Genomic DNA, 27,710 nt, shown 5'->3' on the forward strand with positions numbered 1-27,710 from the left:
CAAAAATTGATCATACATAAGTAATATCAAAGATCTTTTATCTTAAATAATTTTGTAATGACCAAATATCATTATTTAGTTAATTTTAATTTAATTTAATTCAATTTTATTAGATAATAATTAATTTTTACGGTTGGAATCAATCCAAAACTGGACGTAAAACCAATTTCTACGTTTGGAATCAACCCAAACTTGGACGTAACATCAATTTCTACGGTTGGAATTAAAAGAAACCTGGACGTAAAACTACATGCAAATAAAATTCTACGGTTGGAATCAATCCAAACCTGAACGTAAAATTAAAATTTACGGCTAGGTTGACGAAAGGAAAATTCAGTAAACTAAACCTTAACGTAAAATTAAAAATTGCGGTTGGAATTCAACTAAACCTAGACGCAAAATTGAAAATTACGGTTGGAATTCAAATAAACCTAGACGTAATACAACATGCAAATCAAAGTTTTACGGTTGAATTGAACTAAACATACAACAGTGTCCGGGGGTATCTTATTGTCTATTTTTTTTGAGTAACTAATTTAGTTAACGATGCGCCATTTTGCTTAACGGCAGACATAGTAGAACATTTTTTTCTTCACATTTCTATGATTCTTTCCTTGACATTAAACAAATTTTTTGAAATTTGAATTTGAATACTAGGCACTTTTATTTACTAGACCTTGTTTGTTGTTAGCTAAAATTTGACTCGCGGGTGCTTGCTTATCTCGTCAAAGACTTGAACATGATGAGGTGAGGTGATCCATGTAGCTAGTTGAACTTTGGCAAGCATGAGTTACCTGTACTGTTCTAATACGATTAGCAATTAAAGGGATTGAATTTGAACAATTAACATCTGCCGCAGCAGTTAAGACCCTCAATAATACATTTCTTATCCTCCAAAAACGGTTTCAAATGTAACTCGGAGGAAAGAGAAACTCTAAGCTAATCAACTAATCGAAAAAGGACAAGTCTCAAGCTCTCATTCTAGACACACAACACCGGCCGATACTAGTGCACAGCAGCTTCAGGTAAGGGCACCCACCGGAATTAAGCAACTAAGTTTACTTAGCCAGTCAGATGAATCTAATAGTTGCTAACGGACTAATAATAACAATAATAAAGGGGAAATTTAAAACCAATTATAGCAAAAATTGGAAAAAGTAAAAGTGAATTATCCATTCCTAGAATTTAACCAAAAATTGACAAAGAGATAAGACAATCTTTGTACGTGTCTTCATTTAATTCGCCAGAGGTGAGTGTTTAAGACTAAACAAAAAGAACAGATCCGTCCGTCCGTCACTTACACGAGGACTAAACTCAAACGGGCGAATATTTATTTATTTATTTTTGAATAACCATTTTAAAAAAATTAGTATTATTTAAATACTCGAGCTCTGTTTCTTCGTTTGTATCCTCTATCAATTCTGAACTAGTGTCTCTCTCTCTCTGTTTCTTTTCAATCTCTTGTTCGATTCAGACCAGACTACTAGAGTGTTTCCATAAACAAAACAGAACCACTTTCTTTCTCTCTCTCTCTCTCTCTCTGAACCAAACAGAAGAATAATGGTAGAGTCTTAGACCAGAGAAACAAGAAGAAGAAGAAGAAGAAGAAGAAGATAAAAGACAAAGAAGAAAACGCTCCTCATCCTCCTCATAACAACAACAATCACAAATATCATGTGAATAAGTGTTACCAATGAATAAAGCAAGCTCCATCTCTCTCTCTCTCTCTCTCTCTCTCTCTCTCTCTCTCTCTCTAGGTAAATCTGTAATCATCATCAACCTTCAACCTCACTCCATTTACTATTATACTATAAATTAACAATTTCCATTCCTCAAGTTTACTCCAACACAAAACCTAATTTGTTTGTTAGTTTGTTAGCAACACCCTATCTATCTCTCTACCCACTAATTAACTAATTCAATCCATTGATTGATTGCAACATTCCATTAACCTCCACTCATTCTTCACTGTTGTTTAATTTGTAATCTGTGAATGCTACTTGATATTTAAGGGGGTTTCTGTACTGTTATACACACGAGGTTTACAACAACAACAGTAATCAAGGGAAAATAGAAGAAGAAAATATGAGTCTATCGTCTTTGATTATCCGAGAAGATGAGATTGAAATTCATGCGGAAGAAGAGTGTTCCATATCATCTGAATCACCATCTACATCAATTGAGGACCGCCGGAACCACAGTAATAGCACCACCAGCAGCAGTAGCTCATCTTCTTCTCCGCCGCCGCAATTGGACTGGCCTACTAACAATTCAACCAATAATAATGTCATCAAAGATGATGCTGAGAAACCCCATTTGGATGTTGCGGAAGCCAAATCAATAGACAAACTAGAGAAACAAGTCTCTACTAACAAAATTTCCGGTCGGTACCCATTTTATTTAACTCTTCTTCCTTCATTTTCACCCCAATATTGTTTTCTAATTCACTGATTTTTCTCTTTGTTTCATTGTCTTCAGAAATTGAGATGATGAAGGAGAGATTTTCAAAATTGTTACTTGGTGAAGACATGTCTGGCTCTGGCAAAGGGGTTTGCACTGCTTTAGCCATTTCAAACGCCATTACCAATCTATGCGGTACTACTGTTACTTAATTGCATCCTGTCTTCTTTGCATCATACAAATTAGCAACAACAACTTAATTTGAATTTATTTTCAATCTTTTGTTCAATTTCAGCCACCCTCTTTGGGCAGCTATGGAGGTTAGAACCTGTATCACCGGAGAAGAAATCAATGTGGCAAAGAGAAATGGAATGCCTTCTATGTGTCAGTGACCACATTATCGAATTGATACCTTCCTGGCAAACATTTACCGACGGAACCAAGCTTGAGGTAATCCTTCCTACTAGAGTCTACAAATTTATCGCTAAGATGTCACCTTGAATCACTAGCAGTTAGACCCACATTTAGCTGATTCACACTAGTTGCATTCTCTATGCAGAATGTATCAATCTGCAGATTTATGATCATCCAAGTGCATTTTGAATCTCTATGCAGTGCTTGTTAGTGTCAATGTCTGGGTAACTCATAGAGCTCCAATTTAGGATGGGCATGCGAACGACCTTCATGCCTTCTTATCTAATTCTAAACGTTTTCCACATTTATGACTCAGGTCATGACTTGCAGACCCCGGTCAGATATTTGTATCAATCTTCCCGCTCTTCGCAAACTGGATAACATGCTTCTTGTAAGGTTCATCAGCCTCTTTGTTTATTTTCTTTTTCATTTTAGGCAGGAACTGTTTGTTTAAACATTGTATTATTTCCGGCAGGAAATACTAGATAGTTTTACAGACACGGAATTCTGGTATGTTGACAAAGGGATAGAAGCTCCAGATGCTGATGGCTCGGCCTCTTTCCGTAAACGTCCCTTGCAGCGCCAAGAGCAGAAGTGGTGGCTACCTGTACCTCGTGTACCACTGGGAGGTCTCCAGGAAAGTTCACGGAAACAGTTGAAGCATAAGCGTGATTGCACGACCCAAATCCTTAAAGCTGTCATGGCCATTAACAGCATTGCTTTGGCCGAAATGGAAGTGCCTGAATCATTCTTAGAAGCTCTTCCAAAGGTAATACAGATCTCACTTGTAATTGGTTCCCAATGTCGGATGAGGCAATGTATAGTAAGTAACCTCGAGTCAAAATTTGAATGTTTGATTTGTGTATATCAGAACGGGAGAGCCAGCTTAGGAGATGTTATATACCGTTACATTACGTCAGATCAGTTCTCTCCAGAATGCCTTCTCAATTGTCTCGATCTAACACCGGAGCACCAGGCTCTAGAGATTGCTAATCGGGTTGAAGCCTCCATTTATGTGTGGCGACGAAGAACAAACTCGAGAACGGCAAACAATAATAGTACCAGGTCCACACCAAAATCGTCGTGGGAGATGGTTAAAGACTTGATGGGTGACGGAGATAAGAGGGAATTGCTTGCAAACAGAGCTGAAAGCCTCTTGCTTTGCCTGAAGCAGCAGTTCCCTGGTCTTTCTCAGACTACATTGGATATGAGCAAGATCCAATTCAATAAGGTTTCATAACAGTTTTGCTGCTTAAATTTTTGTTTAATGAATTAATCCGAAATTTCCGTGCTCCAAAGAATCTAAAACTCTTACCTCTTACAGGATGTTGGAAAATCCATTCTGGAGAGCTATTCACGAGTTCTTGAAAGCCTAGCGTTTAACATTGTAGCTCGTATCGATGATGTTCTGTATGTAGACGACTTGTCCAAGAATTCAGATCAGTCATCATCAGTTCCTACCATCAGCGTGATTGCTCACAAGAAGGTTTCCATTCCACATTCTTCTTCTGCACCTCTCTCGAGTACTACTCCCTATGCAACGGCTTATACCACTCCGAGTTACTCACCAGCACCTATGGTTAGCCCTGCAAATGGAGGAGTCCTGAACAGCGCCAAGCCGTATCACCGTGGGTTTGGAGTAAAGAAGGTCTTAACAGATTATCTTGGTGCTGAGACTAAGACCAAAAATGCAGGGAATCTTGCAGATGCGTCGTCAGATTCTATCCCAGGCTCGTTTCGATCATCTTCAAGTAGGGTGGTCAGTTGATGACTTAAATTGTTCATATTATCCCTTCCCCCCATTGACAGAAGAATAGACTTGTCCTAGGAAATGTGATGTAAATTTGAGAGCGATGATATCATGCTAAAATCATCCTATTGTGTTTTGTTCTTGTGTGATGAGTTTTATGTCATGTGTGACAGTTTGATACTGATTTTTTTTCGACATTATAAAGAGGCTGAACTTGATCCTGTAATGTATACTAGCAAGTAGCAACAGTATGACTCCCAATACTAGTAGTAACAACTATTGCTGCATATAATTCCATACCAAAATGCATATAACAAAATACATTCAAAATAAACTCATTCCATTCCAAAAAAAAATCCATTAGGATGTAATCAAACCGATGCATTTTGAAAATGATGCGCGTAATACATTAACACTTGACAGTCTCATTAATAAACTATCCAAAACCCAAATAACTTGCTGAAAGAGTACCAACAGAAAACAATAAAACCGTGCACTTTAGAAATGCACCTTAACTCTATAAGAAGAAGTGTCGGGGTGCAATAATCAAAATAAAGAAAAAATCAAATAAGCAAAAGTTATCGATACTTAGCTCATTTATAATGGAAGTGATCGATTGACGAAACAAACGAGCTTCCCATATGTCCACAACAGCAACAAGGCAAAACTTTGGAAAAACATAGTGAATCACGTGTTCAACACGTTGCCATTAAGACATTAGCGCCCGACTACACTCAAGAGTAAATGTTATAGCCCTCACAGGACGGATATATCTCCAGGATAAAACACCCTTCTACACCTACTACTAACATATGTAGTAGATGCTCAACTTGAGCTTGGCAACTCCGAAAAAACCGTTAAGGAAAATCGCAAACGCTTAAGAAACACTATAAAATATTTTCCCTAAGGGGTCCCTCCAAAATATAGAGCAACCCCTTTCCCATAGATTTTACAAAAGTAGTGAATTTGTTTATATAATCGACAAATACAACTTAAAAAGATGAATTCCCCTATATGGGACTAAAAAACTTATATGGTCTTTTAAAACAACTAAAAGTAGAAACTACACGACGTGGGACTAATAAGTTTCATTCATAAATAAAACAATAAATTAATTTTATTTAGTTAAAAAATAAGTTTAGATCATCTTACAAAGCTTTTGGTTGGTAACCTAACAACAAGCTGGTAGAGCTGGCAAACGGGCGGGCCGGGGCTTGCCCGTTGCGGGTTCCACGGGTTCGGGTTAATACGGGTTGAAACCCGCGGGTTGAAATTCTTCACGGGTTGTCATTTCTTCAACCCGTACCCGTAACGGGTTTAACCCGCGGGTTCACGGGTTAGCCCGCCCGTTCAACAACCCTTGTACGCAGTTCAACTTCTTCGCAGCTGAGCTTGTCATGGTGATGAAAAGGTCATTCAGACGTAGATTGTGATCGTGATGATGGGAGCTGTGTTTCGTTAACAGGGAAGGTTCCGTGGTGATCGATGCTAGTGCTAATCAATTTTCCTTAGTAAGGGGTAACCAACTTACTAAGAAATTCCAGATCAAGGGTACGAGTGTGAGCGCAAAACAGCAAAATACCATCATTTAACAAACAGAATTATATTAAGAAACAAAATTTCAAACTTCAAACCGCTGCACAAGAGACTAGAAGAACCACGACCACCAAGATAAAGAATCCCAGGCTTCTCAATCTCAACAGCAGCTGTACACTATTAATGGTGTGGAAGAACTGGAAAATAAAACCTAACATAATAGTCATTCAAGTTCTACTAGTGGTGTAGAACCACAGCAAAATAACACCTAACATAATAGTCATATAGGTTCAAGATCTTCTTCCTCGCTACTAGCACTTCCAGAAAACACAACCCAAAAGAAAAAACATGTATAATAAACTGACACCATATACTAAACACATCCTCCTCCCAGACACCATCATCAGCACTGGTTGATCAAGCCCTTTCTCCTCTGATCCTCCTAGCAAGTTGAATATCCTTGGGCATGATAGTGACACGCTTTGCGTGGATGGCACACAAGTTAGTGTCCTCAAACAAACCAACCAAGTAGGCTTCAGCTGCTTCTTGCAATGCCAACACAGCGTGACTCTGGAAACGCAAATCAGTCTGCAGAAAGCAAACACACAGTCCACATTCAATCAGTATCAGTATATTCTATCTTTGTTTAACTTAATAAACCAATTCAATCAAATTAAGCATTCAACAACAGTGTACAAAGTCTCTATACCTTGAAGTCCTGGGCAATTTCACGAACAAGTCTCTGGAATGGAAGTTTTCTTAAAAACACAAATAGAAAGTATCAAATCCTAATCAATGTTTCTGCAGACAATTTCTTGTGTACAGTGGAGATGGCTTAGTCACTAGTTACGGAGCTGTTAAACGGACTGAGTTGGGTTTGCTATTTCATACATCTGATGGAGGAGATGATTAATGGTTTGTAGAGCTCGAGACGGTGGATGCTGGTATTGTTGACAGGCTCGAGTGAACAGAGTGATGGATATTTGCAAGGAGTACGTGATGGAAAGACTGTGATATTTGCTGGTGTTGTGAAAAAGAAACCGAGTTCACGGGTTCCCGCGGGTTCACGGGCCGGGACGGGTTAACCCGTTTACTCACAAGCCGACATTTCTCCAACCCGAACCCGGCTTGTTTTGAAACAAGCCGAGCCGGGTTCGGGTTTTCACGGGTCGGGCAAGGGTTAACCCGCGGGTTTTGGCTTGTTTGCCAGCTCTACAAGCTGGGCTCAAATAATAATTAATACATATTTTTCCAACAATTAGTACTTTATAAACTATTTCTTGTGTGATATATGTAAAAATTGCGAACTACGTTCTATTTCGATAAACATTTTGCAACTATCGTTTGCTTAATATATGCAACAATTGAGAAGTATTACCGGTAAATGTAGCAAAGATCATGGGGATGGGGCAACAGATTTTTCTTTCTCTTAGAGCATCTCCAATGTTAGAGGTCAAGGTCATCCTATGTGGAGAAGTTATTTATACCTTTTGTTTGTGGGTCATTCACTACATGACAAAAATAAAATAAAAATAACACTCTCTACCTAATTTTCATCTCCAATCTACAAGGTACTATCTTACACTTTTTAATTAAATTAAGAGACAAAAGATGATGTGGACTTAAGACCTAGGGTCATGAAGAAAGTCTTATTTCCACCTTGTCCTTTACCCCCAATAAGCCATGTCATCTTTTTCTATGACCCCCACCCTTGCATTGGAGATAAAACTTTGGTGCAAAAAGTCTTAAATCCTAGGTGTCATACTAATTTAAGACCTTTACCCCTTGCATTGGAGATGCTCTTAGGGGCAGCGAAATCTCATGGTCAGTCCTGCATTTATGAATTTGTATCGAAATTCCATGCATGCATGCATGCAATACTAAACTGCTGGTCCCGTTTATTGCATTTCTCAGTTTCCCTCCCTATATAAGAGCTAGGGATACATGCATGAAAATGAAAACAATCAAGCAAAGTGGTAAAGTCAACGGGCATTTAACTGAAAACCAATTGGCAATGAGTGGAACAGCCCTTCCATATTATATTTAAGTTAATTAAGCAGATTATAGCGATATGGGACTATTTTTCCTTTCACAAGCCCCCTCATGTCTAAGGCCAGTCGCTGGGCGTCACACGTGGATCTATGTACGAGTTACCAGTCCATCGGTAACAGGTGTACACAGGTGAGTGACTAAATCTGGGGGTAACACCTCGGCCAATATCGGCACTGGCCTACACCCAGAGTGTACAAGTGAGTAATCATTTTGTTGTGCCCACGCACAACTTAAAAGAAAGTTACACTACTAAAGCACCAATACAGGGACAATCAAGTTCTTCATATCAGACTTGTCTAATTAGTTGTAAACTCGAGACGGGTTTCTTCGCAGTAGGAGAACCTGATATGGGACATATTTTGACAAGTCACGTATATTCCAAGATTTGTATAAATCTTGGACATTTATCAATTTCAGTATTATATTTAATAGGATAATTATCTTCTTTATTTAGTTTATCTTGTTTAGGAAACTTCTAGACTTTAGGGTTTTAGATTTGAAGGCTATAAATAACCTTTTCTTTTGTCATTTCTCTTTAGCTTGGATTAGCTCGCTTTTATTGATTAAATGAAACTGTTAAGTTGTTCGGTTAATATCATTGATTATTGATTAACTCTTGTATTAGAGTCACTATCGTCGTCGTTGCTCCAGGATTGGGGTTTCTATCATCATCTTAAGGAGTGGATTCTCTTTCTCTCTTATCGCTTCCGCTTGTGCCATATCAGTGAGAGATTCAAATAAATCTCAAGGACGAGGAGTATGGAACAACATTCAAAAGCAGAAAAATGTAGTCAATAAATTTCAACAATCTCAATGCATAATGGAAGAGGGGTGAGTTTTTGGGAAGATATCTGGGCATGATCTCAATCTCTAAAGCTAAAGTTTCCTAACATCTTCAAGTTAGCCACATAGAAGAATGCCTCCATCAAAGATATGATTGCTGCGGATACTTGGAACTTCAAGCTGAGAAGAAATCTAACACAAGCTGAAATTCCAGAAATGATTGAGCTGTTTGCAGTGCTGGGTGTTCCACCAATTTTAGATGAAGAAGCTGAAGATGAACTAATATGCACAGAACCTTGAGGATACAGTTCCAAAACATGCTACAACTGGTTAGTGCAGCAGCTACCTGACACTATTGTACATACAATCCCATTCTCTTGCATATGGGTCAAGATGGTTCCACCAAAAGTTGAATTTTTTATTTGGTCTGTGGCTCAGTATTCCATTCCACCATTAGACATTCTACTAAGAAGAGGATGCCAAATTCAAAACTATTTATGAGCATTCTGCAATCTACAGCCATAAACAGTGGATCATCTTTTCCTGCACTGTGAATTTTCTCATGAGATATGGAGCTATTTCATTGGAAGATACAATATAAGATGTGTTCAAGCAGGAACAATGACTCAACAGTTACAATCCTGGAAGTTTAGGGAAGGAAGAAACAAAGGAAGAAAGATATGGCCGCTTATCCTATTTGCGATTTGTTGGGCAATTTGGGATGAACGTAATGGAAGAGGCATGCCAAGAAAGAGACCAAAGACCAGGGAAGAAGTCATAATTGAAGTTAAAAACTTGATATATGTATGGTGTGGGAAAGAAAAAAATCTCAAAACTACTTTTTTCCGGGAATTAGTTACTCACTGGAAGGTAGTTATAGATTGCTGTTAAACGGTACACTGTAATTAAAATGTGGGCCTGTTTTTTTCTAGTCTTTTTACCATTTTTTTTTATACACTCAACCTTTTTAAGTCAAGAAAAACACAATACATATTATACGGATGTTTGATCAAACCGAGAGATGAATAAAATAGTTCGCTTATCCATTTTTTACTTGCTCGATCCCCTTTTCCAAATGCCTGATAATTACCTACACACAAAATAATGAAATGCCTGGTGGCATTTTTGTTCTGATTATTGAGAACTATAAATAGTACAATTTGAGTATACATAAGTGGTTCTAAATACCGATGGATAAAATGAAATGTCGATGGCATTCCTAGTTTCGCTTTACTAGCTAGGAATTAATGCTCAAATCCGAACCTTTTATTTTATGCCGGTGCTCGGAAGATTTCCTGTGCTTTCATGTAAAAAGTATGTAGCTAACTTCACAAAAAATTCAGTTGAAAGTGAGTCGTTCATAGTCAACTATTAGTCAAGGTGCCATCTCTAATTTTCCAATAACCAGATGCCAGCACCTGATCAAATTTGCCAGGAACCTTCCGATAAGCAACTCTTTTAAGAAAAAATAACCTACACTAATGGACCCAAGTGGTAGATTGTGAACTTGGCTAAAACACAAAATGAACCTAAAAGATAATTTAGGAAACGGAGCAGAGGAGTTTATTCGGGTTTAAATCCAGGTTAACCCTCTCACACGTTTGTCATTGGGCACATTATATAGATGATGAAGTCCTAAATTTGCTTAGGTCCAAAAATATAAACAGGTGTATTTCCGACTGTCTAGTGTTCCATGTGTTTTTCATTTTGATATTTGTGATGAAAGCATGAAGAGCAGAAGGATAGAAGACTCGGGTCAATATTGACCACCTGAAAAAAGGGGGTGTACTCTATAAAAGATCTTTTTGCGTTGTAAAGAATGGTACTACTGTAAATTGCCTCGACCATTGAACATAAAAACACATCATTTGTAATGATAAATTTGATTGTGAGGTCTAGATTGCTGCTTCAATTACCACTTACTCATTCCGTTTCTATGGAGAGGTTTCTTCTTCATCTTCTATATATAAACATGTGGTGGTTTCAAGATAAACACATAAAAATACAGTTTGAGAACTTGGTGAAGTACTGTTATGCAGCTGATGAAGAACGCTAAAATGTGGAGCGTTCTTCGGTCTGTCATTAGCATTGCGGTGGTGCTGACAACGATATTTGCATTATTTCCATCCGAGTTGTGTCTCTGCGATACTGTCGTTGTGCGAAATGCTCTCACTAGCAAAACAGAAAGTCCAATTGTTGGAATGATTCATCCTGTCTACTATAAATTTGATTATGTCAAGTATGGATCTGAAAATGAGATGAACTTCGTTGTCCCTGTGGATGGTATCCAGTCTCACTCCGCAAGGTGCAGTGCTTTCTATGATGTCAGTTTTTGGTAATACGGATCTACGATTCCGATGTGGATCACGCAGCATGCGCAGACAAGTGTATGGTTGAGTTGCGAGACGACGGTTCATATCGTTTGGATGAAAAGAGTAATACTTGGATTAAAATTTACGATGTCAATGTTATAACTTATACTCGTACACCAAGAGGAGCTAATGTTTGATTTTTCTCTTAGAAAATAATGAACCGTTTATATTACATATGTAAGTGATCGTAGATCTATGAAATGAAATGTTGTTGACATCCCAAAATAAAATTATCTCGTTTGCTTTATTTATTTACAGAATTTTACAGACTTTGAAGCTGCAAAGCACAAGCTGCCTAAGATTTTGTAAATAAATACTAAGATTTCGCAAATAAATAGTATTAGTAAGAGTTAAGAAAAATATGAAATAACTGTTAAGATTTTGTAATTACTGATTGATCTCTAATTACTTTTAAGATATAATTTTTCTCAATACAGCATTAAGTTTAAAATCGGAGGTAGTTGTGTCCATCAAAATCGTTTTAGCTAAAAAAAATGGGGACAACTCTTTTCATCCTGCTTCCGACAATTGTTCATGTATCACCGCTGCTAATAGACCCTGTCACTGCCGTTAATCTAAAGAAAGGATTTAGTTTGAAGATGATTCATAGATACTCCAAGGAATCACCTTTATATCCAGGTGATCATTTAACAAGAGAAGAAAGGCTTCAAAGACTCTTTGAACAATCTAAATCTCAAGCACGCCACATCCAGTCACAAATATTATTCCAGAGCAACGCAACACTCTCCATGAATCCTGAAGTTGCACGTTTGTCTGTAATTTACGAACCTAGAATGTATTACATTCCAACTGTTAGCTTAGGTACATTTCCTCGTACGCGAAGCCGACAACCATTCATGAATTACTATTTACGCGAAGCCGACAACCATTCATGAATTACTATTTAATGGTTGATACAAGTAGTGATCAGACATGGCTGAATTCAGTGTGAAAGTACCACTGAAGATTTCGTTCAAGATATGTCACTTTATCCTTGGAGTTCCTCAACTACATATCGTCCCATTCCTTGTAATATGCATCCTCTTTGCAAGGGAGATAAGTGCAATGCTGATGGACAATGCACTTACGTATCACGCTATTTGGCTGGTGCAGTCACATCTGGTGTTGTTGCTGAAGAAAAATTCATTTTAGGCTCTAACACTGGCGTATTTGAAAGTATTGAATTGCATATGGGTTGCGGATTTCTCCAAAAGAATTTCAGTACTATTGGTAATAATCATTTGTATGAAAACCTAATCTTATTGCAGGAATTCTCGGCTTAGGATCAGGACAATGGTCTTTTATAAATCAATTAGGTGCTATGGGACAAGGTAAATTTTTCTACTGCTTCGAGGCGTTTAATCCGAATATTGAGGGATCGATACATATTTAAGGTTTTGCGCATATACAATAATTGGAGGCGCAGGCCAAGAAGTACATGCAACTCCCATTATCATATCTAATTCACTATATTACTTAAACTTAGAAGATATTAGCGTAGGTAATAAAAGAGTACGATTTCCTAGAGGTATTTTTAAACTTAACAGTCAAGAAAAAGGCGGTACGATTATAAATTCTGGTGGTCCAATATCCATGATATTTAAAGATCATTTTGATAGAGTTGCAGACTTGGTAAAGGCACGATTTAACAACCTCGGAATTGAATATGTTGGTCACCACAAATATTTTGATGTTTGTTTCCGCCTACGGGGAAGGTTCTATATTACCAACTATCCTTCCATGACACTTCATTTTCAACAAGCTGAATATGTTATTTCAGATTATAAAACTTATTTCATAGCATTTAATGACATTGTTTGTCTAGGCATTTACCGAGATAATACTTATACGGTAGATTTTGTTTTGGGGCGATGCAACAAGCTAATAAAAGGATTTTGTATAATGTTATGGATGAATCACTCTCGTTTACTACAGAGTATTGCGAATTAGATTCATGAATAAAAAGGATTTTGTATAATGTTATGGATGAATCACTCTCGTTTACTACAGAGTATTGCGAATTACATTCATGAATAAAAGATGTTTATGATTATCAATTTATTGGAACATGTTTATCTTTACAGGTGTACCGATTAAAAGATGGTAATTATAACTACTGCAAGAACAAAATATAGTCCGGCTCTTCCCTTAACTGTTATTTATTTCGTCCTCTCCGGCCATTTCTTGTCGGCGTTTCACTGAGGTTTGTCAAGGCAGCTTATGCAATTGGGTTCGAAGGCAGCGAATTCAGTGTGTTGATCCAAGGTGATGTGCTTTCCTGAGGGTCTTTTTCTCTGTCACTGATAAAGTTGATTTTGTTGTTGTTTTTGTTCCTCCTAGTTGCTCTAATGTAACACGCAATTGATACGAGAAAAGTCGTCGCCAGCCCCCCCAATATCACTCCACCTCCGGCAACTGATTTTTCACTTGGATGATAATGATGATGACGATGGTTCGCTAACTTTCTGCTGCTCAATGGTGATTCAGCAGCTTCATGGTGCTCTTCTTCATTATGTCCTTCAATAGTCCCATGCTGAGGAGCAGCGGCAGCTTCACTCCCATGGTTTTCATCAGGAGTGGTTTCTCCATGAGGATGTGCTTCTTCAACCGCATCAGTAGTTACACTGTGGTGTTCACCGGTAGCAGTAGCGTGTTCTGGGAAAATGGATGCCTCGCTGGAGCATTTTAGGTCTTTCTGGTTGTTATGATCCGTTCTAGTTGTGATAATTTTCGACGCTGGTGAGTCAGAGACACCTGCTGATTTGGAACTAGACTGGTGATGGTTGCCTCCTGCTTTTCGTGGAAGTGGCACCGGTGCTGCTGCTCCGGTAATGGTGACATGGTCTTCATTTTGATTATGAGCAGGTAAGCTTGTTGTATCCTTTTCACTGGCCATGGCTAAAATCATAAAAAGATTTGGTACCAAGAAGAAGAAGCTCATACAAACAAGAAGAGATCCCTTCGCCATTGTTTAAATTATAGAACTCTGATTTTTGTATTTCTACTGAGCTTGGAGTTTGAGGCTGAAATAAGCTGATGCTATGTGATGAATGTCTTTGAAGAACTAAGGAGACATACTCCTGTTTATATAATAGTTGAATCGAAGTCGAAGAGGGATAGGAATTAACAGCTCATTCTTCCCCCCACGCTCAGTTACGTCGTAGTTCAGTGGGAGCTTCGCATTTTCGGGATCTCAGCAACCGAATTCTTAATCCAATTAATTAGTGGTTGTTGATTGTATGATTAGTGGGAATTACACGTGAAAACATTAGATTAAAACTAAAAAAACAGAGTTGCAGTGAGGCTTTCCCCATTACAGGGAAGAAATCTGTGTGTTTAAGAGTTTTGTTAATGAAGTTGAATTAGGTGGACGTGTACGTGTTATATTTATTCATTTCATTCATCAATGCACACGGCTTAAATTCAACAACAGCTAGACACCAAAATCAAGAAAGAGTTATGGTTATCAACAAGTCAATGCAGAGATACAGACTGTTAAACTTTTGCTCTCTTAGTTTAATCTTCATATAGTTTAGTTTTTAATTCGAATTCGTGCAGTTTACAGGAAGCCTCTGGTTAAATAATATTTCAGCTGGGCACTAGTTACTTAGTATGATATGCCACCACACCACAATGCAACACCACCACCAACAACCTAAAAAAACAACAACTGAATCTCAGAAACGATCAAAATCAAGAAAGTGTACATGCTTTTTTGAGTTAGGTAAGATTATTACATACATGTTACTCAAAAATTCACCAACTTCATAAGAAAATATAACATGCTCATACTTATCACTAACTCATAGAATTCTTAAAAGCATGACAAAATTTCATAATTCAAATATTCAAAATTCAATTCATGTTATGATAAAATTGTGATATTATATTCAAATATTTTATCCATAACATATTATTTGTAATAGTGCAATGATTAAATTCAAGAAAATTCTAATCTTAATCTTGTTAATAACAAGATAGGAGGAAACTAGAATTCTTTCTCATTTCGGAAGGATGGATATCTTTAACAAGATTGTTCTACCCAAAGTAAACTTTGAGATCGTACCAATACCGAAAATCCTAGTGATGTGAGTATATCTCAACACCACTTTCTTTCAAACTATTTGGTTCTACTTTTGAACCATAACCTATCAAAACAAACATGGTGTAAAACACCAATATATACCAACCTCTCATCGTATCCACAATTCACATTAACTTACATTGAAAAGCGTTGTTAATAACATTTGATATCCTTGCAATACCGTGCAAAAATAGCAAATAAATTCATAATCAATATTATGTTCATTTCTTGGTGAGAGTTAATATTCACATTGGCTTTGACTAGGTTTCAAAATATTTCGGTTTTGGGTTCGTATAGAATTTCATCTCATAAGTTCCAAACTTATATGAGCCACATGTTTATTGTCATACACAATAATTCTCAATATCTTGTTTCCCTAAAATTTATTCTAAGATTTAACCATCAATTTATTCAATTTAGAATGCCATTATTTGATCACTACAATTACTACAAATAGTTCATCAAACATACCTCAGTTTCTTTTAAAGCTCAATTGGTTATAAACCATTGTCCATTCTTTACGCACTAACAAAGGAATCAGCAAATCCATTGCTCCATACATCGATTAATCTCAAAGGAATCAGCAAATCCATTGCTCCATCGACTAATCTCCCACAATCTTTATTTCATTGGAAATATAAACTTGCTCAAGTAAGTGAATTTTCACCTGTCACAATCATTAACATATGAGCATTTGAAACCAAAAAATAAGTAAATATGCACTTACATAGATACTTAAAAATCAATCAAAAAATTGGTACTCCAAGTTGCTCTGAAGCATCGAACAAAGATTCAAAATTCTATAGTTATAACATCATGTATTTATAACTTTCTATCAAGCATTTTATCAAACATGCGCGGTGCAATTTTTTTGATTGCTAACAATAATTTTGATTTTCATTACTAAAAATGAATATGACGTACTATAATCAAATCATGATTTCTTAACGTAATATCTTACATTTCTAATATCATGTATCACGTCTCCTAATTTGGACAAACATACACAATGATTTTGAAATCATCACATTTCTCAAACTAAATATCCAAAAGGAGAATTTCAAAATGGGTTTGAAAATAAGTTGCTGATTTACAAGTTTCATGTTACACGAATCCAAATTATCTACACAAAGATTAAGAAAACAAATTCAATCGGGATTAAATTTCTGCCCATCAGAACTTTTCAGATATGTTATGCTGTTTTCTAAATACTTTAAAAATACTTTCCATACTTCAAAAATTATGAAATTTAACAAGGAATATCCTCATGATGTCTAATACACACGGTTCAAATTTCAAGACCCAATTCATTTTAGTTAAAGAGATGCACATAAAACTCTACAACCTGTTAAAAACGTTCGTTTATCTTCAATAATATTTTTCAATGCTAAAAATTCATGAATAGAGATATCAACCATTTTATGATCCTAGTCCATAACATAAAATTAACTTTAGGTATCAGGTTACCTAAAATCTCAATCATCATTTACAATTGTCAAATAAAAATTATACTGATTATAATTCTATAAAACGAAATAAAACAATGATACTTGTCGCGTTTATGCAATTGTTTTCCCTTGATTCGTATGGCAGAATAAACCGTCTTAAAATTGTTGGAAAAATTGCCGAATTATGCCTGCACAACAAATAAAATCAAACACGAAACAAATAACGTTATGGCTGAGTCGCGGACTAAGTTGCTTTCTTTAAGACGTTTCGCGGCTCTGCCCAAGATTGTGCAAGCAGTTCATCATTTTCGCGTCGTCCCCAGGATAAAAAAAGCCGAGTTCAATCTCATACACAATCACTCTTACACGGTGAGAGGATGTGAAACTTCTACATTTCATTCTTGCTCATAATCTCTAATAGAAAACAAATGATGCTCACACATCGTTTTCTTTCACAAAAAGTATTTCTTTTGAAAACACACAACATAAAGAAAAACTCAACTCCCTTAAAAAAAAGTTTTTCCAACCAAAATCTCATTTTATATTGAAATGTTTTTACACAATTTAATCAAATATAATTATGGTGTAGTTAACACCATTAACTCCACAAAATGAAACTCTCAAAGTTATAATGGTGTAGTTAACACCATTAAAAAGAGAAATATGAAACGGTCAATTTTACCAAAAAAAATTAATTTCTTTTAATAAAGATTAAATTCCAACTTTAAAAAATAAAATATTAATTGGAAATAAATTTATGTTTTAAAAATATATTCCCAACCGTTACGACTCTTTCTAAATACTTTGAGTGAAGACCAAGGAAAACCTTAGTTCGACCGACTAAGTATCTTAATATAATTTAATTTTCCTTAATGCCATACATTAAAATAATTTAGGGGTCATGGCCGGGGCTGTAAGCATTGCTAATATGACATGAACAAAAAAACACTAAAGCATGATTAAGTGACAGCCCCGACTGATTTGAATCGAACAACAAAACACTAGGGCTGTAAGCCCCGGCTAACTTAGAGTCTTCGTGTTTGACAATTCTAATCTAATTAATTTTAATAATGATTAAAAAAATTTGGGGGAGTACTGACCAACCGACCAAACAACAACAAAAATCGAAACAGGTTGAGCCCCGACCGTAGGACGGGGTGATACATAGTCTTCTATATTATAAAAAGAAGTGGCCTATGTGTAGCCTGTTACATCCGACCATTGGTTTAGACATCCTACGACATAGATATAAAGTTGGGCGATAGATATTTTCGAGTGTCCTATCGGGAGACAAGGCAAGAAGACGTTTCCTACCACAACCGGGTTTCTTAAATAAAAAGGACAAACATCCTTTTTATTACTTGCGGAAAAAAAAACTAACTGATTTCCGATTATAGAACAAATACCAGAGGTGAATGAATTTCCTAATCCGTGTTCCTGCCTTTCTGGTATCTCTGTGTACTCTCTATATAAGAAGCCTTCGCAATGTTTATAGCAGAAGCGTAGCTTTTCTTTTTTGATTGTACCTTTTCTCTGAATCGTGCTCAGATCAAGCATCTACGTAGGTGATCTCTGTGTATCATGCTCAGATCAAGCATCTACATAGGTGATCCTGGTCCCTTTCGATAACTGTTGCTTAACAATGTTTTGAATGCTTAGAGTCTAACTCTAATGTATGTATTGCAGATACCCCTTAAATTGTAACACCATCAGAACGTACGAATAAGAATATATCGCAGGTAACCTTCTAATCATCTATTGGTATTGGTATTGGATAACAGTTCTTTGATTCAATTATTTAGTATAGACAAATAATTACACATATAGATAGGCAAGGATTCTTTGATTTACCAACATGTAATTTTTGATATATTTAAAACAAATTTGTGCTACTCAGTTCGCTGAAGGGACGTGCAGTGATATGGAAGCAAATCAATTCTCCATCGAAAGAGAGCGTAAAGAAAAGGAAATTTCAAAAGCAAGATCCTTGGCGCAACAAGCACGAAGAGTAAGAGAAAAGCAAGAAAAAGAGTAGCAGGAAAGACACAAACAAGAATTGCAAAACAGTCAGATTCCCCAAACAGCATCGGTCACTGATTCCGTGATTCAGAAAGGTTTACTTGCACCTGATCAAAAGAAGGAAACTTCAATATTAAGATCCTTGGCACAATAAGCATGAAGAGAAAAAGAAAAACAAGTAAAAGAGGGACAAGAAAGATATAAAAAAGAATTGCCAAACAGCCAGTTTCTACAAATAACATCGGTCACTGATTTTATTTCTCAGAAATGTGTCCTTGGACCTGATCAAGTAAGTATAATTAGTTATCATACTTAAAAACAATGTTCAAAGGTAATTGAATTAAAAATTTGTCTTTTTCAAATTACTGAAGAAGCATGAAGTCGTGTGCAATCTAAACAATCCACACCTGAATGTGAGAGGCAAAAAAAAAAACTACAATCTCTGGCACAACAAGCACGTCGAGCAAGAGAGAAGCTAGAAAAGGAAAGCCGGGAAATGGAAATTCAAGAATTACAGAATATGCAACCTAAACAAAAAATATTAAATTGTAATCAATTCGCCATTCACAGAGCTAAGGTGTTATTTCATTCAAAAACTACTTAATCTTGTGTTTAAAAATATGATTACTTTCTAATGTTCACTTAATTGACTTTACTGGAAAGGATGCGAAGGTCCCAACGAGAACGTCGCGCCAAATCAGAAAATAAAGCATCAATGGTAAAGCCTGGGTTCATAACCATAGTAATATTCCGTAAACAAAAACATTGATATTAAAGAATACTGATTTCTATGATTATAATTAACAGGCACTGTGCTTGGCGCAACAAGCACGTCAACGAAGAGAAAGAAAAAAAAAGTTATCCAACCATCAAAAGAACCGTCGATGGTATCGTTCTAATCAACAGTAGTATCTAATACAAATCTAAAAGTATATAAATAATCACCTAAAAGTATAATAAATCACATTTGCAGTCTATAATAAATAACTTACACGTTAAATTCATTCACAGGAACAAATAAGAATACATTCAATGTTTGGATTAGTATGTATTGCAGATATCCCTCAAATTTAACACCATCAGAGTACACATAAAAATACATTGCAGGTAGCCGAAACATGGAATACATTGGTAATGTTGTTCATTTTCTAAATTAAGGTTTGTCCGGTGATACCTATAGGTTACATGACCAACATATTACTTATTTTTTCGATTCAAAGCCTACTAAATTTATCGCATTAGGCTACACCATCATTTTTGGGTCGTGTAAGTATGGATTGGGCATTGTATAGGTTAAGGCAGGCTTACCTGTTGTGAAGAAGCATGTATGAAATTTGTGAACTCAAAACTATGTTGCAGTTCAGAGTTTGTCAAGTAATTGACTCAAAGGAACTAGATACTACTAGAAGAGAAGTAAATTCAGGTGGTAGCTCACAGCCAACAAACGTGCAAATGAAAAACAATAATTAATCCACAGCAAAGTATGAGCTGAATAACTTTCAAAGGAATAAATATTGATCAAGCTTTTGGTGCGATCCAAGTCAGCGACATTATTTTTTCCAAAAAATACACATGAAAAAATGATTTTTGGGTGAGTTTTTGAGATTTGGGGGTGGCTGGAGCACCCCTAAGCCACCCCAGTACCGTCCCTGATCCAAGTGCAGTTATTGAACCATTCTTCAGTGTCATTTAAATGCTAGGAGAGTGCTACCTTCTTTTAAATTTAATTGCAGGGGAGCGCCAAATTCCTGAAATTGCGTGGTGAGTTGTTCTTACGGCAAAAAGAATGATTGAATTCATCTTTGGTAACGAGAAATCGAGCTCACCCCAGTGTATAGAGACGGTTTGGGTTTCTAGGACAAACGTGTTTGGGAAAAAGCTACAGAAGAAAGAGAGAAAGTGGTTCTACCTTCTAACTCTAGCCTCTACAAAATGTTAGCCCAAATTACGAAGATATCTCATAGCTACCAACACCATAGGGTCCCTGGCATGAGCACCACGTTCTTAGATGTAGTATTTAACTCCTCTCTGAATTTAGATTAACACTATGTAACTCATCCTTCGGATAGCATTTCATAATATTTAATGATTGAGAAAAATACACATATGTTCGTAGGACAATGCAATATGCCAACACTTTCAAGTTTCAACGAGATAAATATGCACCTTCATAAGATTAAATTAATTCCTGTGGATGTTTATTTGCCAGGTTGCCCGCCTAAACCGGAAACAGTTATCGATGCTATAACAAAACTTCGTAAGAAGGTTCAATTTCGATACAGTATTGTACAATGCCGGTACAGCTACATAATTATAACTTAAAGATGCCGATTTATTGTTGTAAGCCTCGGCTAATTTGATCCGGACAATTTAATAATAGGACATTCTTAGGGGGTTACGATCAGACTAATTTGACAAAATTTTGTGAGAGAATACTAACCAGCCAACCAAACAACAAAAGAAAAAATCAAAAAAGGTTGAGCCCCGGCTGTAGGACATTAAAGAACAATTCTAAGTAAAAAAAAAACTCAATTTTCAATTTTTCTTACCACAACAAATCCAAGTTATGATGTCCAACAGTTGTTTGTAGAAATGTCGTAACACTTTTCCCCTTAAAATCAATAAATCTCTCTTCAATTTGTTAGAATCTGAAATATAAATCAAACACCCACTGTTACAATACACCTATAATATCAATTGGGGAAAAAGTTACAAAAATTACTTACAATCGAGGAAGAACGAATGGAAAAGTTAAAAAATTTGAGGAGTAAAGAACCCTAACCTGGAAACGAAATCGATGAAGAGGATAACCAGTTTATCTTTGTCTGTTGATATATCTCCTCTATACTTAAGGAGACCACCTTTGTTAGCAAAAAATTAGGAGATTTGGGTTCCAAAAAAAGTTGATTTAAGGGTTTTTAGAGGGTTCCTAAGAGTAAGCTTGATTGATAGAGGAATTAGAGTTGAGTTTAGTCCTCGGTTATGCTGGTAAAGTTGTAAATGTCGTGGGGGCGTCTGGGTTATATCAAACGAGAAACATTTTAGGATTTTTTTTTTATAAAACGTGTGGGGCAGGTGACCCCAGGTGCACCCCTGTAGATTCGCCCCTGAGTTTGTGGTTCATATATAAGGATGTCTAGTCCTATGTTGTAAAAGGCGCTAGGCAAGGCGAGGCGCACCTAGGCGTCGCGGAAAAATTAGAAAATTGCAAAAATGGGCGTGTCTTGGCGCCTTTGGCGCTTTTTTTGCTAGGCGCTCCCCTTTTACAACATAGGTCTAGTCCATGAGTTAAACTATGGAATTCTCAAGGAAGTTGTGGGAATTCCATTCCACCTCTTGGGGTGGTTATCTTGTGAGAGTTTTGATTGGCAACACTAGAGAGACAAGGATGGCTAACATACAAAGATATATATTATTGTAATTGTTTTTTTGGAGATATTGGTTATAATGAAAAAGTCATCATTGATAGTGGATGTAGGCACATTGCCGAATCACTATAAATTTCGCGTCATGATATCCTTTTGTTGTTTACTTTCTATGTCAGTCGTATGTTTACTCTCCTCTATAACTGTTTTCCGACATTAAACATGGTCTTGTGGTCTGTCGAGATTTAAAAGAGTTTAAACTTTAAATGCAGCATCGGTGATTTAAATATACACCAAATCAGTATCTAAGCTAGAATGATACAGAAATAAATCAACATCCGACTGAAAAGTGAGAATGTATTGGATGTTTAGGCATGTAACTTGGAAGTTGGAACTAAACCTCTTACACCACCGGAATTCGCTAAACAAAATGGCTCTATCAAGCAGAATAATAAATCCATGTCGTCAAAATATGGTACTCGACGGGCAATGCAGCATTAAGGCTCTTTACAGTTTACACTTGCAGTTCTTACACATGTTCCACAGTGCAATCCACCGAAGCCTCAAAGCAACCAAACAAGCTACAATTAACACGGAACATAAAAATATATTGAAGTTATAAGCCTCCGGTCATAAACAGGTACCGATGACACTAGTCAAACTAACACAATAAGAGGATGTCATGATACTCGACTAGCATTTTTGTTCGGACTTCGGAGATGAAAATTGCTCTGAATTTTGTGGATCACGTTCTTGCAGTTCTTCAAGTCAAGCTCACTCTTAAAAAAAAAAATCCAATTTAGATTAGTCTTTCATCACAGCATGTCCACAGAAATCTCAAATCTTATCTCTAAAAGAAAATTCCACAAACACATCAATCATGGGCTGGGACACGCACCAAGAAAAATTAGCTAACTGATGAATTTCTGTTCTTAGGTGGTTTATATGTAATTTCTATGGCGGAAAAAACATTTCTGAAGTTTCGGGGTGGGCTAAAGCCTTAGTCTCCCTACCTCCGTCACTATGTAGAAAGTGATTTGTTACATCTGTTAGGCAAAGAAAGTGTTTGGATAGTCATTAGTCGACAAACTTGGTTAGGACTGCCTTGAAATATATGACCCTTGTTGGCCAAGCCCCTTCTAAGTTCCGCTCATTTGCAAAGCTATACATACGCATACAAACCTGTTGTTTTCATCTTTTTTCTTGTTCTAATTAAGTTGACTGCATAGCTAGATTAGTCTTTCATCAGAACATGTCCACAGGAATCTCAAATCTTATCTCCAAAAGAGAATTCCACAAACACATCAATCATGGATACACTTCCAATGCACGCCATTGTGACCTAATGTCACTAGGTCAAAGAAAAATTAGCTAACCGATGTTTTTCCAAGTCAAGCTCTAGTCGTTGTGAAGGAAAATTCAAACTGATTTGGGATAATTGAACAGGCTGGAGTTGTTACGCTTAAAATGCAGTCTATATAAACCAAAGCCATTCTGCACATTCATTAATCCAGCAAACACTTCATACTATAATTGATACAGTTGAGCTCAAGTTCAGTTAGAGTAATTAGCTATGAGTTCGTTCAGTAAACGTACTCTAATAACTTCACTCGTTCATCTATTTCAACTACATTTCTTGCTCTTTTTATTAATCAACATCACTCGGTGCCCATTAGCATGTCACGGATGCCATGAACAGGAAAGAAGAGCACTCCTTGATTTCAAATTCTCATTGGAGGACCCTGCGAATCGTTTATCTTCATGGCTAGATGACAACAGATATCGAAACTGTTGTGATTGGCACGGAGTGGGATGTTCCAGTGATTCTTCTCATGTTATCTCCATAAACCTCCGTAACACAGTCCTTGAAACTTTCTACAATGAGTATCTCGATGATTCATATCACAACGATATGCCACCACAGCCAAATACTGCATTGCGAGGTAAATTCTCTTCCTCGTTTGTCAACATTAGTCATCTCGAGTATGTTGATCTTGCCTTGAACAATTTTGAGGAATCGAAAATCCCCTTTCTGTTTTCTGCTCTCACCAAACTCGTGCATCTTGATCTCTCCCACTCTAACTTCTCTTCTCCAGTTTCGACACCATTAACCAACTTATCGTCCTTACGATACCTCGACTTATCTTGTGGTTTCATAGCTAGAGAAAGATACTCTTGCTTAGAATTGTCATCTATAAAATGGCTAAGAGGGTCAATAAATCTAAAGGTCTTAAGATTGAGAGGCATTGATTTATATGAGGCGGTGTCTTCGGAAAAGAATTTTGCTGAATCAATTTCCTATCTTTCTAATCTTAGAAATCTTGATCTCAGTGACTGTAGTCTACCAAGCACAGTTTTTCCCACCCATGAGTTTTACAATCTTTCTCGTTTATCTTCTCTCACATTGAGTCAGAATTCTTATCTATATTTCGACATACCAGTACAGCTACTCAATTTAACTTCACTTTCTGTTCTTGAATTATCTGATTGTGCACTACAAGGTTCAGTTCCTTATCTTCCTCAACTTACGAAATTTGATGTGAGTCGTAATTATAATCTTCGTCCTGATCTAACTAGAATGTCTCGACATAAATGGCCTAAACTTGAAAGACTTTCCATATCAAATACTAATGCAAGTGGGTCAATCCCCGACTCAATTTCCAATGCGCCATTATTGGTCGACTTTGATGCTTCTTTTTGTGGGATTCAAGGGTCTTTACCTTCTTCAATCTACAATCTTTCCCAATTGCAATCTCTCGACCTCTCTGAAAACTCAATAACAGGTTACATCCATTCCTCAATATCCAATCTAACATTCTTAAGGATGCTCGACTTGTCTTATAATAATCTCCAAGGTTCCATACCCAAATCAATCTGTGAGATGTTTTCTCTCCAAGAACTTCGTTTAAGTAATAATACCATAACAGGACTCATACCAAGTTGCCTAACAAACCTCAAGAACCTTACGGTATTTAGAGTTGATGGAAACTCGATTGAGGGTACCGTTTCATTGATTAGTTTAATGAACGATCTAAATTTGAAGGTTCTAGGCCTGGGTTCAAATAGGTTAACTGTGGTTATAGATCGACATTCCCATCTATACTCTAAATTTAAACTAGAGTTTTTGAATTTACAATCATGCAATCTAGAAGGCTTATTCCCTACTCTTTTCATGTGTAAATTGAGTAATCTAATGGTTTTGGACTTGTCTCATAATCACCTAACAGGAGTTATTCCTGCTTGTTTCTCCAAACTCAATTTCTATGCATTTGATCTGTCAAACAACAAACTTCATGGTCGACTGCCTCTTCCACCGCAAGCTTTGTATACCTATTCATCATCATTTGATGTATCATATAATAAAATCACTGGTGAAATCTCAACAGACTATGGAAAACGACTTTCTAGTTTTAATTCCATCAATCTAGCTGGCAATGAACTTTCAAGTTCGATCCCATTTTCCATATGTTCAAGAGATTCAGAGTTTAATCCTACATTTATAAACCTTTCGAACAACAAATTTTTCGGGGTTATACCTACTAGTATAGGGTACTCGTGGGATCTTATATCTCTAAACCTCGGCAAAAATAACCTCACAGGAAATGTTCCAAATGAGCTTCAACAACTAAAGTCATTGTCATATCTTCAACTAAATGACAACATTCTGGATGGTACTCCTCTTAACATCATCAGTAAGCTTCCAGGGTTGGCAGTTCTGAACTTAGCAAATAACCACTTCGAAGGCAGTATACCCAGTGCATTTGGTTCGGCTACCGGATTGAGCATTCTTTCCTTAAGGTCAAATAAGTTCAATGGGTCAATCCCTCAAGAGATTAGTCATTTGGAAGAACTCCAAATATTAGACTTATCGGGGAATAATCTAAACGGGTTAATTCCTAGGAAAATAGGAAACTTAATGATGCTAAGAAGTAGACCTAACGATACATATTTGCTAGACGATTCAAGAATTGACGTGCAATTGCAGATGGTGATCAAAGGGATCATGTTACAGTTTAAGAAACTGTATGCATATAGTTCTGGGATTGATCTATCGTGTAACAATCTTGAAGGCAATATCCCAGAAGAGATTGGTCTACTGAAAGGGCTTTCCACACTTAATTTATCACACAATCGCTTTTCCAGCGTTATACCACAAAGTATTGGAAGCATGAATGGTTTAGAATCCTTGGATTTGAGTTTCAACAAATTAACTGGACTTATCCCATACTCTTTACCATCAATGAATTCTCTTGAGAGACTGAACCTATCTTACAATAACTTGAGTGGTAGGATCCCAAGAGGACCACACTTTGATACATTGAGTGGAGATGGTTCAGCATATCTCAACAACAGTTTGTTGTGTGGCTTCTACACAAATAATACTTGCGAGGCTGATCAGAGAACTGACGCTACTGATGGGAATTCTCCAAATCAAGGTCATGAAGATGTTAAAGAGGATGCAAAAGGTAAGTTGTTGTTGTATGCTATAGTTGCCTTGGGGTTTGCAGTTGGATTTTGGGGTTTATTCTTTGTTTTGCTTCTCAAGAAACAGAAATGGTGGTTCCCGTATTGGAGATTAGTAGATGTGGTTGCAATGGGAGTGGCTAATTGTATGTGGAAAAATTAAACATCGCTGTGTGCTAAAATGTTGATAAATGGTACTAAATCTTTTACCATGTCCGTATCTTTCTTTTACTGTAATTTCTGCCGTGACAAATATTGTGCAATTGAGCTTAATTCCAAACACCAGATAATTAAGCAAGCATGACATTCTCATTTTTTGACTGCAAGGATACTGAATTCATGATTCCACTTGAGATTGTTAACAACAAATTTAGCACCAGGAATTCTCTTCCTTTGAGTAAACTTTTGTTCAGGGCTAACAGGTTTGGTTATGTTTCGTTTCACCGCTCTAAACGGTTTATGTAAAACTTGTGTTTGCTGTGTTCTTAACTTTTGTCATCTCCAGCCAGTGGAGAAGAGGATACTGTTTGAAACCTGGCCTTATTTGTGTGTTTTTTCAACTTAAGGATGCTGATTTTGTTCATATTTGTGCACTAGAGAGTGATTTTGTACATTTGTTTTTGGACTGCGTTGAAATATATGGTTCTTGGCAAAGTCCCTTTTACAGTTCCCCGCGTTTGCACCGAAGCAATGCTTCTCAAAGCTGCAAACACCTCGGCCTCCACACTTGCTGAATATAATGTAGTATCAAGTATGTATATTTTACATAAACAACGGCATAAGACAACAATTAGAAATACACGAAAAGGAACCCTGACTGACAACATTTCATTGCAGATATGGTAGATCAACATTACCCCGTCCAGCAAGAACAAACACCATTAATATCTTAAAGCTTATAAAATAGTTACACCAAGAAAACCAGCAATATACTTAATCAACAAGGATCTTACTGATTCACCTAATAAAGTTACAGCTGAATAAAATATGGATCCATGGGTCATCGATCTCCGTAGTAGAGCG

The 27,710-nt window shown here is 36.6% G+C and overlaps 2 protein-coding genes and 1 long non-coding RNA gene across 3 annotated transcripts; 2 read left to right on the forward strand and 1 right to left on the reverse strand.

Moving 5' to 3' along the window:
- Positions 1-1,474: 1,474 nt before the first annotated feature.
- On the forward strand, positions 1,475-4,782 carry LOC113344556 (rop guanine nucleotide exchange factor 7-like). Its single transcript, XM_026588510.1, has 7 exons — positions 1,475-2,383; positions 2,479-2,595; positions 2,696-2,850; positions 3,131-3,205; positions 3,290-3,583; positions 3,686-4,045; positions 4,139-4,782. The coding sequence occupies exons 1-7, from the start codon at positions 2,086-2,088 to the stop codon at positions 4,580-4,582; spliced, it is 1,743 nt and encodes a 580-aa protein (XP_026444295.1). The 5' UTR covers positions 1,475-2,085; the 3' UTR covers positions 4,583-4,782.
- A 1,516-nt stretch (positions 4,783-6,298) lies between these two features.
- On the reverse strand, positions 6,299-6,868 carry LOC113344521. Its single transcript, XR_003357854.1, has 2 exons — positions 6,810-6,868; positions 6,299-6,688 (listed from the first exon to the last, which is right to left on the reverse strand). It is a non-coding gene; the product is annotated as an uncharacterized LOC113344521 (long non-coding RNA).
- Positions 6,869-23,655: 16,787 nt separating this feature from the next.
- Positions 23,656-27,270, forward strand: LOC113344693 (LRR receptor-like serine/threonine-protein kinase GSO1). Its single transcript, XM_026588617.1, has 2 exons — positions 23,656-26,689; positions 26,776-27,270. The coding sequence occupies exons 1-2, from the start codon at positions 23,797-23,799 to the stop codon at positions 26,829-26,831; spliced, it is 2,949 nt and encodes a 982-aa protein (XP_026444402.1). The 5' UTR covers positions 23,656-23,796; the 3' UTR covers positions 26,832-27,270.
- The last annotated feature ends 440 nt before the right edge of the window (positions 27,271-27,710 follow it).

Source organism: Papaver somniferum, unplaced genomic scaffold, assembly GCF_003573695.1.
Source record: "Papaver somniferum cultivar HN1 unplaced genomic scaffold, ASM357369v1 unplaced-scaffold_79, whole genome shotgun sequence".
NCBI lineage: Eukaryota > Viridiplantae > Streptophyta > Magnoliopsida > Ranunculales > Papaveraceae > Papaver > Papaver somniferum.